The following is a 19937-nucleotide window of genomic DNA, read 5'->3' on the forward strand; positions in this document are numbered from 1 at the left end:
TGGGTCCATTAATCACTTCCTTAGTCCACTTCAGCCTAAATATATTAACATAATGCCAGTTAGCATTCCTGAGGGCCTGCTGTGTACTTCATCCTATATGAAGCACATTATGTTATTTCACGTAACAGTATAATAACCTCTTGGGGTGGATACTAGTTTTATCCAAGTTTTGTAGATAGGGAAAACTGAGGCTCTACATAATTTACCTGAAGTCACACAGTCTGCAAGTGGCTGCTGGTTCAAAATCAGGCTGTTTGCTGGCAGCAGGCTGCCACCCACTATACTGTCCACTTCTAGCATCAAGTGAGAAAGAGTAAACATACGGCAAGAGCTGAAATGGAAAGTTCAGAAACTTTTCTGGGTCAGAAAGATTTCTTGACCAATGGCTTTCCTAATTTCAACTCTTTTTCCTTGGTTGAAACTAAAACTAAACAGTAAAAACTATTTTGCATACAAGAACATCATCTAATTGCTTAGAAAAAGAGATAAGCTACTCTATCCCTAATGATTGCTTATGTGATTCTAAATGGAGTGGGACTGTAGACCTGGTCTGAGATGCTGCTATCAATTAGCCACTGCTGCTATTAATTAATTAGTTCAGTGACTGGGTTTTTATTTTATTGGGAGGGAGAGAAGGAAGACTCGGATTAACCATTACAACATTTATCTTAAACTCCAAACTCAAGAATGACCATCTAATTGATACTAATACTCCAAGTATCAAAACTATAAACTGGCAATTGAGAATAAATTCTATGAACATTTTGTTATGATATGGTAAGTATATTCAAATTCACAAAATGGGTTCCCACTATGACAATTACATCAAGACTACAGTGTATTATTAAGTTTTATTTATTACTCACAGACCTGCATGTTAGATATAAAAAAAAAAAAAAAACTTTGAATGAGCCAATAAATGGCTTCATAAGAAAATATCATGGGGATCTCTTGAACAGTGACGTCCATGTCCTACAATATACAAAAATCTACACATGATTTGTAATATATAGAGAAAGCACACACATGTGCTTTCTCTACGCATGTACCAAGAGACATGTACAGGAAATGTCAATGGCAGCATCATTTGGAATAGTACCCTAAATGTCCAAGAAGAGATTGGGTAAGTCTATTATGATATAGTCATACACTGGAATACTAAATCGCAGTAAAAAGTAAATGAACTATAGCAACACATCAACAAGAACAAACTTCACAACATGTTGAACTAAAAAAGCGAGTTGCAAATGATTACCTTCTATGTAATACTAATTAGTATTAAAACATGCTTGTTTACAGATACAAAACAAATGCAGTAGAAGTATGGAGGAATACACAGGAATACCAGACATTAAACAGAAAATTCAGGGGAGCTTTGGAGTAGAGAGGGGCTGTTTCCCTCCTCAAATATTTTTGCCATGTTTCATTTCTTAGAGCTTAGAGCTAAGCACCAAAGCCTGGTGGTATTTTTAAATAATCAAGCTAACAATTACTTGAATCTGAAAATGTGATGCTCCCCCCACCCAATGCTAGTGACTTTAATGATACTGTAACACCCCAAACCTTGCACTTTTAGGTTAACTCATATTAAACTGCTAAATTTGTTGTAGATGAGAAAGTCAAATATTAACAATCCTATATAGTTCAAACTAATATTAAAATTCTCTGTATGAAAAGAAAAAAACAAAAAGTAATTGTTCATATTTTTCCTACGAATTTACTATAAAGTGGTCTACATCTCATGGCAAGACTAAGGAAACAGGGTAGTAAAACTGAAGTAGAAAGGATCACTTAACTGTCAATGGATGAAAATTAAGATAAACTACTCCCCTTTGATATAAAGTATTACTACTTAATTCTTTTCAAAGTACTTATACACATTAATAAATACTTAAAAGATCCTTGTTGGGTAAATTAAGTATTTATACATATAAAAACTGAAGTCCAGAGGAGAATCACCTTATCCAAGGTTAAATAGGCAGTTAGCAGTCACAACACAGTTAAAACTAAATCCAGGTCCTGTTCCAAAATTAGTCACAATAAATTAATCAGAAGCTCAACAAATAAGAGAAACTTTTTTATTCAGTTTCAATCAAAGATTATGAAATGAAGAATTAATGACAATGATCTGTGGAGTTCTGTCTCCCCTTTTACTTCCTAACAATTTCAATATAAAAAGTTCTAAATTATAACCCACTGTTATTTTTGTAATACAAAACTCATTTCCCATAAAAATAATATTTTAGGTAGTTATTAAGCCAACACAATTTATAATTTAACTAGAAAACTATAATCTTTCTATGACACTAAAGAAAATACACACTACATGAGCAGTCTGTCTCTCAATCCCCTCTACCTCTTTTCCTAAACTTTTCTAAAAGCACTAGTACTTTTAGAAAAAGGTTTAAATTAGAAAGAATGTTGGAAGAAAGTTTTGAGGAACATAATGAAGGAGACTTGGAGGCACTGTGCAAGGTTTTCAAAGGTAACAGCAATAGGTTTCTTAGAGAATAAAATATCACTCTTAAGAATCATCACAGAAGCAAGATAAACAATGCAAGACGGAGAGAGATTTTCCTGAGATAACAGAGACAGCAACGGAAAGAAAGGAGTTGGAAAAGACAAAATGAGAACAACTGTAAAGGAATTAACAGGGACACTGCACACTGAGAGGCAGAAGAAACAGTGCAGCACTGCACTGCAACAGCCTCACAGGGCAAATTGTAACAGCTCCCTCCCCAAACTACAAGGTCCATAAGCGAGTGAAACCACTGAGAAGTGGGGATGGGATTGCGGGTGGGGGTGGGAGGTAGTATCAGGTCATCTGGGTAATTTTTACATGTTAGGCATTTTTAACTCAAGAAGTACATATACTGAAATCTACCGATGCCTACAATTTGTCCTAGATATTCTCATTTTTGCTTTCTTGTGATTAGGAAAGACGAATGACATGCTACCCAAATCTTTTCTGTTATAAAGGGCACCCTGGAAGCCACAATCATCTAATGCCAGATGTCTCTTAGCTGGCCTGCTCTCCTCAGCAAGGAAAATAGCTGCCAGGACACATGCATACTATACCATCAGAGAAAGGGGTGAGGGGGAAGGGAGACCAACCTGCCTCTGCATTCAGCTCCTCTAGAAGCCCGCTGGTCCTCCAGGTAGCTCCTGTGTCCTGGCCTCCTACAGAATTACTGTGCTCTTGAACTACTGCAGCCGCCAATAAATTGTCCACATTTACCACTTCTGGCTCAGAGCTGGTGTCAGACATATCATAATGAGCTACAACTGGAGGTCCATCTAGGGAGGAAAGAAAATGTATACTTGTATCTAACTTGTGGGGTGAAAAATACTTCTGCAACTAAGAGCCCCCTAAATGCCAGTTGTCTTTATCTTATGATTCTACATGGTCAGAAAAGCTGCACTTTATACAATCTAATATTTTGTACATGATATGAAAATGAAAGAGATAACCCGAGCTTACAAAGATGAGGGACACATTTGGGAAGAAGGAAAAAGGGTGTTATTATGAAGAACAAAGACAAGACTATACTGAACAAAAGTTACACTGAATTCCTGTCATTCTCCTAAAGAGCAAAAGATTAAGAAAAAGGAGAAGACTCTACAGAGAAAGTGAAACTGATTTTTTAAAGAAAAACACTGATGCAAACTATTAAGCTCAATTTATATTTTAAGAGAATGAATCTAGTTTCTTCCTCTTAGTAGCTAATACTAGAAGTCCCTAATAGATTCAGAGAAGAAAATCAAATATATATTTTCCTACTTTAAGAGCTCTACTTGACTGACATCTATTTCCAGTAAAGCTCTTTTATAATAATAGGGATGTTATGCATCTTACAATATTCTACAAAAAGATAATGCTCATGAAATCCATCTTCAGGATTTTGCTTTGGATGTCTTATGAGGGATATTTCTATTTTCTTTTCCCTGAGAAAAACAACCAGCTCACACTCCAAGGAAATGATACACAACCTTATGGGTTATTTGAGAGGAAGATATTAAGATTCTTAGAAAAAAGAGATCCCTTCTACCTCCAAATCACCCTAGCTAGCTGAAAGTGGCAGCGGAGCTCTGAAGTAATTACACTGCAGTGATTCATGCTAAAATAATTCAATATTCATGCTTGTAGAATAGATACATGCTTTAAAATGCTACCCTTTTCTAATATAAAAGCAAAAATAAAGTTTTCAGTCAACTATGAAACACATCCCTTACTACTGCCATTTTAAAATAAAATGCTTTTCCTCCCCCAACAGCTATTTATGAAGTGCAAGCAAATCACTTATTTCCATAAAGATTTTTTAATATCATCCAACAAATTAACATTAAACAGACCTATTTTATTAAACTCTTGACTATGAAGGAATACATATGCCAACGAATCATTAAAATAGAACAGAATGAAGGATTACTGTTTTAATACAAACATCCATTGTGTAAACTGTCACTAAACAAAACATGGAACACACACTTGGGGTACTTATCCCTTAAGACTAAGTTCCCAAACCATAGGTTTATGTAGCAACATTTTTAAAATAAAAAATGACCAAACATAAAAGTAAATGAGTTGTTAAGTGCCACCGTATAAGGAACAGACATATCACAATATGAAATTCTGACGATCATGACAATTTCAGTTGACTACTTAAGAATAATTTCCAATTCCCAAAAGGGTAAATCATGTTCATAAAATTCAACAGTGTGGCCTCAGTATCAGTTAGTAATGGGTTTCAGATCAAATAGCAAAACACTGGTTCATGTCTGAGGTTTTTCTTTTCTAAAAAAGAAAAGAAAGCTGTAACATTTATGGAGTTCTCGTCAGAGTTCAAAATGATTATTATGGAATCAAGATACTGTGTGATGTCCAAATATTTGGTTGCAGAAGATATGAGGGTCAAGTACAATATTGACTATTTGACCAAATGTTCTATTTTTAAAAGGGCTTTATTAAGTGTTTTGTGTTTGAAAAAAAAAGTGATTTATTTTAAAATTTATATCACAAATACCATTCACAACCTCTTGCCCTCACATTCCCCCCACCACAACCACCAAATTGAGGCAATAGGTCAACAGTCAAGTCAAAATTGTACCACTCCTACATGTGAAATCATGCAAAAAGTATAAGTGTATATGTACATGCAGAGTAACATCACCTACCCATGGAAATAACTTGTCTGAAAGTCTTCATCAGTAGGATATACAAGCATAAACTTGTTATCTGGCTTCATTCTTGTATCTTCCATATTTCCAAACAGCACACCTTATAGCTTAGCTTAAATTTAGTATTCATCATAAACAAAGACAGTAATATTTTCACATTTTAATTATACTTAAAAATTAAAATAAATTATCACTGTCAATTTTTATATCTAGTATATTCAAACAATGACAAGTCAGTACTAAACCAACTTTAATAAAGTAAAGGAAAGGTTGCCTTTCCAACTCTGCCTTCCAACAAGAAACCACAATTAAGGATTTTGTTTTCCAAGGTCACCTTACACTTATTATTAGCAAACCAAAATTAAATAAGATATGTTTAAAGCACTTAGCCTCAGGGCTTGGACTTTGAACCACTAAGTGTGAATATTAGCTAACTGATGGGGACAATTTATGATATTCTTTTAAAACACGATTCTTGCTACGCAGCAGAATTAAGAGACAGGTAAGATCCTTTTAAAATAAGTATCTCTTGAAGGAAAAAATAAAATCAAACCACTGAGGAGGAGCTAGAAAAACTCAGCATATTACAGAAGCAGCTATCTACACTTCCAGTTTGACTCTACCAATTCATTACAGGATGGAATAAACATGAAGCTACTGTGTCCTTCCTCTCGCTGATTGTTAAAACAACTGCGCCGCTACTAAGATTATTTTGACTTTCAAAAACATCAAAATAGTCACTTCAAGTAAAATTACACATGGAAACATTTCCAATTTAAAATGTAGTCACTAAGCAGTCCATGTTTACAACATAAAAGGTTATCCAAACCGTACATTCTCCCATTTGGTATCTGTCAATCCTACAACATCAATTTATAATGATGAACTTACTAGTTTTTCTATAGTCATTAAGAGCATCTCTCTATAAAGGTAAATTTAACACAATTATTTAATAACTACTTGGTCTGTAGTTAATCCAAGTGCTGTTTCTTCTCCTGATTGAAATATCTTGAAATTTTTGCTGCTCATTACAAGGGAAGAAAAATAAAAGGTCAAGCAATCCACCGACTATGTTTTATTTAAGAACATCAACTTGTCTATATTATGCTAGATAGGTTTGTGTCCTCTCTCTGACCTCCTAGTCTATAAACAGGTTCTAACTTTTCAAATACCAAAATACAGATGTATCTGTTCATCACACATTCCTGATACAGTGAAGTTTACCCCTGTGTGACTTTAAACCTTCTGTATTATTATCGAGAAATGTTTAATTTTATGAATTAGTTTCCTTTTATTCAAATATGTTCTCTTCTAAATCTCATGGAAAAAATTTGAATCACAAAAACAAAAAAACAAACCAAAACAAAGCCTAACATCCTCTACTACGTTTATCTCTGACAAATCCCTCTTTTCAAAGTTAACAACAAAAAGCACAGAATTTTAGAACTATATAATACATAATTTACCAGTCTCATTTTACAGATGAGAAATTTGAGTCCTTGGTAGCTGAAACCAGAATAGTTTACAGTTGTTATCAGTGGTGAGGGAATGGGAAATATACAGGATGAGACTGGGAGCAGCATAGGAAGTACACTGATTTTTGGCAGCAAATACGTAGGTTAAAGTCCTGCCTACTTCTTAACTGTATGACCCAGTTTGTTCACAGGGTTATGGTGAAGGTTAAAGACATAACACAGAACACAGTAGTTCAAATACTGGTCCAATGCCCCACCTTTCCATTATAATTAGCACCTACCCTACTTCATTATTTGCTTGCTTATCTTTGTGTGTAAACTCTGCTGTACACAGCCTGCATGCAAGAAGCTTTGAGAACTCATCACTGACTGGGATGGTGCCTTCTATCGGTCATAGATTAACCCACTTGTTAAGTAAATGCTTTGCTGGGATTAATGAGGTCATCACACATGTGGCTTTCGTATTTTTATTTTTGTTTGAAGTGAAATGTCAGCTTGGATGTATTTATATGAAAGTGTTTCAAAGCCAAATAGAGATCATTTGGGATTATTTCATATTTGGCATCATTCTTGCCTACAGAGAGAGCCCTTCCACTAACACAAGTTTTGTCAGTCTCCCAGTATGAAATCTAATCAGATCTAGGAAACAGGAATTCCTCTTGTATCCCAGAGACATCTGGAAACATCACTCCTCCTTCTCTCTCTATTGCTAAGTCTTAGGCCCAAGAAAAGATGGGGCAAATGGACAAATACAGTGTTTGCTCATTCAATTCCCATTTCAATGGCTATAGTAATATACAATAAAACCCAGAATAAATTCCTTCTCTCCTCTTTACTACAGCCAATCTCCCAAAACCCCTCACTAGGAGAGAAAAAAAATCGACCTTGCTGCAAAGGACCCCATAGAGGTTCTGTTGCCCCAGTCATTAAAGGGCCTAATAAACCCAGTGCCATTATCTACAACATCTAGAGAGAGTGGGAGGGGGTGGAAATCACACTCAGCCTCAATCCAGATAGTGAGATTCAAAAAAAGTTACATCTGAAAGAAGAGTTCTTAGAAATTACCTAGCCAAGGAGTCTAAGAAGGAGGAGCATGTGTGTGGTGACCAATTAAGGAAAAGAGGTGTAGGGGAAATAAGGTGTGGGCCTGAGGGACTGAGAGAAAGGGGAAAACCTCAAGAGTTGCAGAAGGGAATTTGCATTTTGGTAGAACCCACCCAATAAGAAAACAGCTTTTTCATTACACATCTAAATATTTACCAAGATGAAAACTGATTATTTTGCAAATGAGAAAAAATACTTGAGAATACATATGCTGTATTTTATTACTATCAACCAACATATATATTAATATATATACACACATGGAGAGAGAACAATTTGAATAAAAAGAAAACAGTCATTTTCAAAGCGTCTCTTGGAAAAGATAACTACATCAACCAGAAAAGACAAAAAATCTATATAGAAAAGGGCCATCTCTAGAAAAACAACTTTAAATACCAAAAACTGTGTATCTTTTCTTTATAATAGTATCATAAAGCTATTTTAGCAAAAAGAAAAATAAGAAGATAGTGCTAAATGAAAATGAAATGCAGCAATATGCACTGAAATTTTATGTTTAAGAGTTAAAAAAACATTTTAAAAATAAAACCGAGTCAATAACTATTCTGTACTTTTCGCATTATATTCATCTCAATTATTAAAAATTTAGATGTTATAGTTTCCAAGGGAGGAATAAAGTTTTAAGGATTACATCTGTTCTTACATCATACTGACAAAAAACAGGTCATTTTGCCCACCCAGAAAAGTTACCTATGATACTGATGAAGAGTTAACTTTGAAAGTATCAAAGAAGAGGTAAAAGGAAATATTCAAGATTAAATACAGAAAACAGGGCACTTGAAGAGGTCACCATCTTTCAATTTATCTTTGTATTTCAGGGACAAATCCACAACCTACTGCTTTGAGGATTCAGATCTATAGAGAACAAAACTAAAATATCTGCACTACATACACGAAGGAAGAAGATGAAAATTAGATATGACTTTAGCTACATCCTCATGTCTATGTACCCTGCAAAAGACACATCCATTCCGGCTTTTTGATTATTCCTCAATGTAGTCTCAATTTTGATATTTTCTAAATATTCCTCAGTTTTTAATAGGATAACTTAGAAGGACATATAAAAGAGAAGAATCTCCACCTTTTATGTTAACACTGGTATTTTGTTATTTTCTTTTTTAATATACCAACTACAAAAAAACCTGAAGATTATCCGAAAAACATCATGTAAAATCTATTATTAGTGATACCTACAAACTAATGCCATTCATTTCTTATGGAAAAGCAGGTTTCCTGACTCAGGAACACCTAATGTGAATTAACTGGCAGGGAATCACTATAACTAATGTAATATGATCCTAAATAGAGTAACAAGAAACATTTCTTTTTTAAAATTTTTATTTATCTAGGTTAGTTGATACACTTCAAATGCAGAGATAGGTAAAAGATATAAAGAAAATGCAATAAAAATTAAAATCACAGTAATCTGATAACATTCTTCCCAAATCTTAAAGTTATAATATGAATACCTTCATTACCAAAGAATACATTTCCTCGTGGATTATTATTCCTTCATTTCTTAGGATATCTTCTACTTTAAGTTGTAGTAATTTAAGATACCATGAAAAGATCTACTCATTACTAGTAAACTAACAGTTTGGTTTCAATCCCCACTAACTTTCCTAAACTTCAGAGAAATTAAAAACAGAAATCAAGAAAAAAAATGAAAAGTATAGAACTCGGAAGTTATTCACGTTGATTACAATTAATGTACTCATACAACTGTTCTAGACAAATTAAAAAGACAAGTTTCTTATCTGTACAATGATTGAGGGCATATACACCATTTTTAGAGAAGATTTTGAAAATTATTCTTTGAGAACAATTTTTATTAGAACAAATTTAATATAAATTAATAAATTTTCAGTTTAATAAATTTGCTGAAATTGTTTTGATACTGTATTTTCTGACATGTGGAACTCCACAAAATCTTTTTCATTGTGCCCTCACTGTACCGTTTAAATAATACAAACGGAAGAGAGGAAATCAATACAAGTTAAACAAAATATAACAGGTAATTATTTTTAAAAGTCACCTTCTGTGAAATAACTTGCCTGTAATATGTTACTCTAAACAAATGATGATACACAGCATGAAGTCTATTCACCATCTTTCCTATAATTTTCATATAACTGTACCATCAGGCAAATTTAGCTGTATATTAAAAATGAAAATTATCAGTAATATCAATCTGGGTGCTTTGTTTTGCTCAACAAAAGGAATCACTATAGCATTTCTTTCATTAACAGCAGATTTAATATATTTAAAATGACTTCATTTCTAATATTCTGACTTGCATACAAATTTTAAGTAATAAATCTAATTAAATTGAGCTATACCTTGACCCAGAGACCAGAGTCTCTGCTGTTAAATATACCTAACACTAAGGAATGACAAAAGCAGTGATGCAAAATAAACTAGTTCATGTATATTCTTTTACTCAGTCGGCTAATGAAACAAACAAGCAGTCCAAACCTTTACTTGATAATCTAAGAAGTAAATTTTTCCCTCTAACTTTATCACCCTAACTAGTATGTGGGCAACTTTTTTTTAACACACATTTAGGAAGCAATAAATGGATATATTAATGACCTGAATCCATTAAAATCCCTGTAGACTATTGCATAGTTATGTCTCCAGCAACCTGCCAACTATAACATTAATAAAAATACAGAATTAATTATTTCAAAATTCTGAAGGTGGGTACACATACACGAGCACGTGCACAAACATACCCTCTTGAGACTAGGCTTATTCCTTTGACTTGGTAACAAAAAACAGGCTTTTCTCTTGGAGTCCCAAAATGACAGAACCTTTATTCTAAATTAAAAAAAAAAACAGAAAAAACACTTCATGCAAAATATTGTTTTAAGATTTTAATTTTACTGAACTGTGTTCTAAATTAAAATTTTATTTGAGCTCTTATTACACTCAAGTTTTAATAAGCACACAAAGTACACATCAATATAATTAAAAGTTATCATCTAATGAGTGGCTCGAATAACCTGATAATTCTAACCTGCTGATTAAATTCTCTTAAAATGATTAGGAATCTAACGTCCTAGAACACTGAACTAGTATAAACTAGGCAGAAAACAGTCTATAGACAGATTATTAGAAAACACATTTATCTTCACTGCCCCCCCCTTTTAAATACCAGCAACTAAATTCCATAGGTACCCACATTAGAGATGACATAATCCAGATACGGGATTATATTCTTAAATAAAAAGCATTTGGACCATGTCTAGATTAATGCTATAAGTTGAAAGAAGTTTCTGTCCAGCATTAGCCCTTTATACACTACAGAAAGTCCAAACAGGATATATTTCTTATCCTTCTTAAAATTCTAGGAAAATTAAGGGAATTAAAGGGATGTTAAGGGAAGACCACTAGGCACTTCTAAAACAATACCTACATAAAAATGCCACCACATAATCCAAAAATAATTCCCACTTCTTTGTATTAGTACGTATAAGTACTATAATCTTAGGAATACAGACTTTGCCTCAGTGAAAGAGAATTCAACAATCCACAACAGCAGTCAAGTTTTTTAAAAACTATTAAAACTACTTCAAATACTTAATACTTCTTTGTCCAAAATACAAAAAACAAATTTTTCTGAAAAGAATTTTTAAATTGTGCAATCTGGAAAAGGTATAATCACTTTAAAGCACAGCTCATATAAAAAAAACTACTGTTTTTCAAAACAATACTCTTTAAGACGACAACACATTTTCAAGGCACTGTGAGAAACTGAAAATCAGGGGGAAATCTGTATATATGTTTCTGCTATAGAATTATTCTTAAGGTTAAACTCTCCAAACCACAAAATGTCAATTTTTACTTCAGAATAAATTTTAATATTTTGGCATATATTCTATGAATTAAATCAATATATTCTGGTGTTCCTTTTCTTTCCATCAAAACCTCTCTTTCCACATCTTTATCCAAAATTATGTAGAAAAGGCTTCCCAAAATTATTAACACCTTCTCAAATATTCAAAATATTATTTTTACCTTGAATATCAATTATTAAAACCTATGTTTGATAATTCCATTCAATTCACATTTTTCTCTAAAAGGCAAAAAAAATCTGTAGACCTCCTACTCTGTTATCTAATAACAACAAGAATTAGAATATATCCCAGTCAATACTAGGAATATGTCTATATGTTATTCTTAAAGGATTCATTAATTATTTTCTATTTTAAAATTAAAAGGCATTCCACTACATGCTTAATATATGAAATATTAAATCATGAAACAAAAAAGAAACCTGTTAAGTGCCTGAAGCAGTTTATACATGCATAGAAAAGCAGTCATGTTAACATGCTGAAATTAAATTAACATTTTCTTATATCTAAGAGTCCATGTCTAGTAAAATCTGTGATCCCAGGGAGAAGGTGAAGACAGAACAAACTTCCCTGAAAACATCTCAACTACAAGTAAAGATTACAGATTAGTTAAAAACCTGTCAGTCACCCAAAACCAATCTGTTCTTCCTGTTGACATAAAACTTAATTAAAAAAAAAATTGGCTGAAGTAGTTCACAAGTGTTGCACTATCATTTCAGAGAAACTCCCAATTCTCATATATCAAGTTCTAAAAAGAAAAAAACCACAATAGTCATTTTTCACTTCAAAACTAGAAAAGCAAAATAAATTGACTCAGTCTATTACAGTTAATTTACAAGGTATAAATGTCTGAATACAGAACTAAATAGAAAAAGTGGTGACAATTTTTCTGAGTAGTTACTGGTAAATTACCAAAATAAAACAGAGGTCTTTATTGTTTATACAGTTGACCCTTGAACAACACAAGGGTTGGGGCTCCCACCCGCTGCACAGTTGAAGAAAATCCACATAAAGTGTTACAGTCTGTGGCTCTGCATCCACGAATTCAATCAAGCTCAGATCGTACAGAACTACAGTACATATTTAGTGAAAAAATCTGCATATAAGTGGACCTATGCAGTTCAAACTCCTGTTGTTCTTGTGTCAACTATACATGAAACTCCAAATATGCCACCTATCTTTCCTCTTGCAAAACACAGAATTAGATTTTTTCCAAAGTTGCAACTACATTAAATATTAAAATAATTAACCTTACTCATATTGAGAAGCTATTAAGTTATAAATTTGAAGGGAAAGACTACTAAATTTTTATTATAAGTAAACCCAGTAGAAAGTACAATTAAAAGAAAACAGGTAATGTTAGCAAAGTTATATATTCCTACTGAAAATTTTCTTCCTAATTTAGCTTTTTCTCACAATATTCCTACCAACCCAGAAAAGATAAAATACCAGTATCTCCCAGTCCTAGGCCACACATTAAAAATCTATCATGTTGCAAAACCTTTCAATGCTGTGCTATTTTCTCCCCTTTGACACACTCCATGGGCTCTTTAACATGCCATTTATTTTCAGTCCAGGGATTGAAAACAAAATTAAATTGATAGTACATTAGCCAATACACTTAGTCACTAGTAATTTAAAAACCCATTCAATACACACCCTTAATAGAGTGACCATTTCATCTGTATCCTCTAGAGGTACCCTTTACATCAGAGTACCAAACAATTCCACTGGATGATGTCTGCCAGGTTATTGGCTCAGGCACTGAGCTTTAAGTTAAAGCTCAAAATAAAAATTTATCTATGTAACAATGAAAACTACTACTTTTCTCATGCATGAAATCAAACTCCTTTCTAATCCGCTTTCCCTACAGTATCTTGCATAGTAGGTACAGAGCATTAATTTGCTCGAAAAGTAATTCATTCTTCCTGCATACAAAGGCTATTTAATATAATTCATTAAAGACTAGCAACAAATTAGTTCATTAAATGACATACGAAAGAATGATATAAAAACGTTCATGCAATATATTCACTCATGACCTCCAGAGTGGGATTAATTACATCATTCCTCCTATTGGAATCAGAAGGGAGTCAACAGTGTTTGTAGAGAATAATGCTAAGAGACTCTCAGGGAATTAACTACTTACCTACCTTGGATTCACTAAGATTCCCTATTTTATATTTTATTTATATTTTTGCATGAAAAAAGCATAAAGATGAGGATCACTCCTACCATCGTATAAATATGGTTCTATGTTCCAACCACATGTAACAAAACTCAAGCTAGAATTTATCAAACTCTGTTCTGAATATCTAATTTTTAAAAAAGAAACTGTTTGGTATTATAATTTTTAAAACATCATCAAAAGAAACTTACAATGGGCAAAAGCATATTCTTTCTTACACAATTCAAAAAGCAGAGAGTTAACACAATTTTGTGATAGATTCAAAGGTTGTTCTGTAATATTCCCATTTTCAGCAAAGTTAATTGGAAAACTGTAATGTCTTTGAGAACTCTAAAGTACTGTCAACACTGTGACAAGTCACAAAGGGCTGCTGTGGCAGTTCTTGGGAATCAGGCATCTGCATGTAAGCACCTGATTGGGTGACAGGGGAAATTCTTTGGCCAACTAGTTGCATTTTAAGTTCCCTGGGTTCCAGTAGCTGCTTGTTCTCTTCGCCAGTGTCAAGTAGAGTTAGCTTTTCCATCCACACTAGGAACTTCTCCTCTTTCTGCCTCTGCATCTTGGAAGAACAGCTCATGGCCTCTTCTAGGACACTGCCTATGCAGCACCTATCACACACAGCACCCCTGTCAAGTAATCCTGGAATTTCCCTGGGCGCTCCTTCAGATCTCCCAGCACAATTGAAGTCAGCTTTAAAGACATTGAGGCCATTTGATAAAACATCGTTAAAACAGAAAACTGTATTTTTATTAAGACATGCTTATTCAGGAAAATGGCATAAGCATTACTAAGAACAGCCATATAGGTATAGCACTCATAAGGGGCACTTAAATTAATTAACCAAACAAAAGTAGGTAATTCTGAGAAACAAAACATGATACTACCATTTTTCATAGCTTCACTGAATCTGCGGGGGATTGTGTATTCTGTTACTATACAACTAACTATTAATCTGTAACAGTGGTTTTCAACCTTTGCTGAACATAAAGACCTGGAATGGTTTAACAAATACCAAAACCTAGGTGGCTCCCAGACATTAGAGGTTTGTTTTGTTTTAAGCTCCCCAGGTGATTCTAATGTACAGCCTTGATTGAAAACCACTGCATCCCTGAATATTTTCACACTATGACTTTAAAATTCTAAAAGTTGTTTTGACAGCTGACCCATAATAAATCAGTATACGATAATTGTCAGCTAATTGATTTTTATCAAATGCTCTTGTTTTAAGCTAAAAAAATTTTTTTCCTTATGGAAAAACCACATAGAGGGGACTTCCCTGGTGGTCCAGTGGTTAAGAATCTGCTTTACAATGCAGGGACATGGGTTCAATCCCTGGTCGGGGAACTAAGATCCCACATGCTGCAGGGCAACTAAGCCTACGCGCTCTAGAGCCCACGCGCCACAAGTAGAGAGCCCACATGCTGCAACTACTGAGGCTGCGCACTCTAGAGCCTGAGTGCCAAAAGGAAAAATCCCGCTTGCCACAACGAAGATCCCATGTGCCGCAACTAAGACCTGACTTAGCCAAATTAAAAAAAAAAAAACCCACAGAGGATATGCATAATCCATGTATACCTCTGGGTCAGTTTTTTATAAACCCTGGTCTGTGCAAGGTGCTAAAAGGTATGCCTCAAAAAAAAAAAAGTTTTGTGGTTAAGTTTGGGATACACTACAAATCATATCCTCCCCACTTTGGAGAGCACATTAACGGCTCCGAGTTGTCCTGCAGTAAAGAAATCTGCTTCCACATGATCCAGCACTTTCCAAATGTGTGAATAGTGTACAGCTATTAATAGCAAGTAGAACAGTGGTTTCATAGGATGCTAGTTTTAGGATATGCTCCTCTACATACAGTGTTTTATCCTTGAACTAGGCCAGATCAGCTTTGGTTTGGGTCCCATATACTTTGGGTTTCTAATAAAACTAATTATACTGACTCTTCATTTCTTCAGGGAGCTATTAAAAATGTTACCTCCTCAGACCACTCTTGACTACAATATCTAAAATAGCTTTTCTACCCCATCCTTAGTCCATCTTTATCTCATCTCTTATATCCTGCTTTATTATCATAGTGTATATCCCTACCTGATAGCATATGATAAATTCATTTATTATCTGTCTCCTCAGAAAAGATTAAGTTTCATGAGGGCAGGAACTTTTCATTCACTATTGCATTCCCAATGCCGCATAGTAGGTGCCCAAATATTTGCTGAATGAATGACTGATGGAATCAATCAATCTTGGCCTTATACCATCTACCTATACCAAGAAGTCTTATAAAGAACTACCCTATGGGGCTTCCCTGGTGGCGCAGTGGTTGAGAATCTGCCTGCCAATGCAGGGCACACGGGTTCGAGCCCTGGTCTGGGAGGATCCCACATGCCGCGGAGCAACTAAGCCCGTGAGCCACAATTGCTGAGCCTGCGCGTCTGGAGCCTGTGCTCCGCAACGGGAGAGGCCGCGATAGTGAGAGGCCCGCGCACCGCGATGAAGAGTGGCCCCCACTTGCCACAACTAGAGAAAGCCCTCACACAGAAACGAAGACCCATACACAGCCATAAATAAATAAAATTAAAAAAAAAAAAAAAAAAAAAAGAACTACCCTATGAAATGCTCTGTTGTATTTATCTCAGGGTATTTCTGAAAATATGGTTTACTTTATCTCACAGTGATTTTTTATGAAGAGACGAAAGAAAAATTTCCCAGGTCTCAGTATCAAGAAAAGAAGTGTTTCTCCTAGAAAATGAGAACTGCTTATGTCATGCCACCTCTTTTCAATGCCTAAAAGACTATGGGACAAATTTTTAGCCCAATTCTACCTAGCAAACAAAAACCTCATTAAGTTTATTGTTATCAACTTTCCCTCTAACTTCATTTCATTCCTTCTCCCCTGATTACTCCATTCCCTCCCCTTTCCTCACATTAAAAAAAAAAAAACAAGGGCTTCCTTGGTGGCACAGTGGTTAAGAATCTGCCTGCCAATGCAGGGGACATGGGTTCAAGCCCTGGTCCGGGAAGATCCCACGTGCCACGGAGCAACTAAGCCCATGCGCCACAACTACTGAGCCCGTGCTCTAGAGCCCATGAGCCACAACTACTGAAGCCCCCGTGCCTAGAGCCCGTGCTCCGCAACGAGAAGCCACTGCAGTGAGAAGCCCACGCATCACAACAAAGAGTAGCCTCCCCACTCGCCACAACTAGAGAGCCTGCAAGCAGCAACGAAGACCCAACGCAGCCAAAAATAAATTAATAAAATAAATTTATTTTTTAAAAAACCACCTTATTTATAAGTAAACTTCCTCAAGAAGGGCATACCTTTCCCCAAAGTGTAACATATTTAGCTTACGGAAAGTCTAAATGGAATTTAAAGAACACTAAACTTCCTTTAAACAGTTTATCCCCATTATAAGTGCTGGGTAAACTGAAGTGTACAGGACAGGAAATGATACGACTACTTTGATGTTTCAGATTCTGGCGCTGCTTATTTTTCAACAAACACTGGAAAATGAGTATTTAAAAGCTGAATTCAAAAAACTGGTGTGAGAATACTTATGCTAAGGACAGTGAGATAAGTTGCAGCCTCATAAAGATGACTACCAGCAATAAATACTGAAAACAAGACATTTTGAAGTCTTAAAAAGAGGACCCAATTATACGTGTCAAAACCCACAGAATGCACAACACCAAGTGTGAACCCTAATGGAAACTGTGGACTCTGAGTGATAATATGTCAATCTAGGTTCATCGATTATAAGAAATGTACCTTTCTGTGGGGGTGTTGATAGTGGAAGAGGCTGTACACATGTGAGGACAGGAATAAGTGGGAAATCTCTGCACCTTCTACTTAATTTTGCTGTGAACCTACAACTGCTCTAAAAAACACATTAAAAAAAGCAAACAACCACCAGGGACCATATTCTCACCTTAAACACACATATGTCCTTTTATTAACACTAAAATATATCCTACTTTGAGAAAGACATCAAAAGCAAAGCTTATGCTTTTGCATACACAAAGTTTTTAAAGGCACTCACTTTAGGAAATAAGCTAGGAAAAGCAGGCTGAAAATAATACCTTGGTGCTTTAACGTTAGAGATTGCCAAAGGATACCCACCAGTAAGATTTCAAAGCTTCTAAATTTAAGGTAACATTATCCAGACACTGTAGCATAGAGAAAACCACATTTAAACAATGCATGCTTTTAAAATAATCACTTAAATGGAGTAAAATTTAAAGGTGCTTATGTTTATTAATTACTAATAACATATTTAAAAACTAGATGCCACTGTTCAGAACTTAACTGAAGCAGACTACCAGTTTTACAATGATTTTTAGCTATGGGAGACTTAACATATCACTTTGATTCACTGCGTAGTTCTCAGCCTGGCTGCCCACTGCCATCACCTGGGAGCTTAAAAATGCTGGTGCCTTTATGCTAAGTGAAATAAGTCCAAGAAAGACAAATACTGTATGATCTCACTTGCATGTGGAATCTTAAAAAAACCAAACTCATAAAAACACAGAGCAGTTTGGTGGAGAGTACGGGGTGCAGCAAGGATGAGTGAAGGTGATCAAATAGGACAAACTTCCAGTTATAAGATGAGTAAGTTCTGGGGATGTAATACAGCATGGTGGCTATAGTTAACAATACTGTATTGTATATTTGAGAGTTGCTAAGAGAGCAGATCTTAAAACTTCCCAACACACAAATTATAACTATGTGAAGTGAGAGGCGTGTTAACTAACCCTACTGTGCTAATCATTTCGCAATATATACATTTATCAAATCAACACGTTGTATACCTTAAACTTACACAATGTTATATGTCAACTGTATCTCAAAAAAGCTGGGAGAAAAATGCTGAAGCCTGGGTCAGATCCAGAGATTCTGATTTAATTGGTCTGCAGTGGGGTCTGGGCATCATAAGTTTTAAATGCTCCCACCCCCCCAACAAGTGATTCTAACATATAGCCAGACTGAAAACTGCACAGATATTACCTGCTTTGTTTGCATTTACTAATCACTTTTCAGGCAGTCTTCAACTGATTACTCAGTCTCGGTGTCTTGTTATCAATGTATTTAGTGAGTCCCCTAAATAGCTACCAAAATACAATCAGATTACAGAGGCTTAAATTGGGGACATGGGGCTTTTAGTCACTTCATATTCAATATAGGAAAAAGGTCATGGAATTCCTAACATGGGTTTGGGGGTCTTATCTTCTACCATGAGTTGCTACTGCCTAAATTAATAATAATATTTTTCAAGTAATTCAATCCCCAGTAGGTTAAGAATCCTCACAAATCAATTAAAAAAAACAAGTGTAGCAAGAGGAAAATGTGCAAAGAACAGGAATAGACTGTTTACCAAAAGAATACAAATGGCCAATATGATTTTTCAACTTCATTAGTGATCAAAGAAATGCAAATTAAAACAAAGATACAATTCATCCATCAAACCAGCAACATTTTTATAAACACTCAATAGAAAGAATATAATGCAACAAATACTCAAGCTCCTGGATGGAATAAACTTAATAAAGTATTAAAAAGTAGTTTGGCAGTATGTGTCAAGAGCCTTAAAGTGTTCATACCCTTCCTCATAATAGCAAAAACTAAAAACAGCCCAAAGGGCCAGGAGTAGGGAAGTTATTTTATAGTTAGCTAAATTATTCAAAATCCATACATGGTTTTAGGGAGACCATTGTATTTTGGTTAAAGGCTCAAAATGCAATGTTAGAGGGAAAGAAAGAAGTATACATAGTATGATAAATTTTGTTACATATTATGGAAGGCAATATACTTAAATGTTAACAAAAGCAGGATTTTAATCTTATACATCACATTTTTCTATTTTCAAAATTTCCTACAAAGGATTTACTAAAGAAATTTTTTTCATTTCCAAGTAAGAGTTAATTGATCAAGCGTAGTAAGTCTCTACCTCAGAAAAACTGTAAGGTAAAATGATAGCTTATCATGAGGAATTTCACTGTATAATTGTGTGTGGTGAGTAGTGAGTGCTGAGATCCTAGCTTCAGTAGGACTGAGCTGCGCCTGGCCACATGGATTGAGGATTCAGATGATCTTAAACAGGTGTCCTCAACAGCCTCCCTGACATT

The 19937-nt window shown here is 34.7% G+C and overlaps 1 protein-coding gene across 11 annotated transcripts in view; it reads right to left on the bottom strand.

Annotated features, from left to right (window-relative positions):
• The window catches only part of ARK2N (arkadia (RNF111) N-terminal like PKA signaling regulator 2N), a 110409-nt gene that overhangs the window by 50555 nt on the left and 39917 nt on the right, over positions 1-19937 (bottom strand). For 9 of the 11 annotated variants that reach the window (XR_014233936.1, XR_014233937.1, XR_014233938.1 and 6 more), the window contains one exon: positions 3115-3297. The exons of 1 other annotated variant lie outside the window; for it this stretch is intronic. Coding sequence is in view for 6 of the 10 variants with exons in the window: in XM_082353355.1 (XP_082209481.1) it covers positions 3115-3297 (183 nt within the window). In the remaining 4 variants the exon portion in view is untranslated. One more of the 11 variants, XM_082353349.1, reaches the window with a different exon arrangement.

The sequence above is a fragment of the Balaenoptera borealis genome (genome assembly GCF_965194805.1).
Source record: "Balaenoptera borealis genome assembly, chromosome: 14".
In the NCBI taxonomy this organism is placed as follows: Eukaryota; Metazoa; Chordata; class Mammalia; order Artiodactyla; family Balaenopteridae; genus Balaenoptera; species Balaenoptera borealis.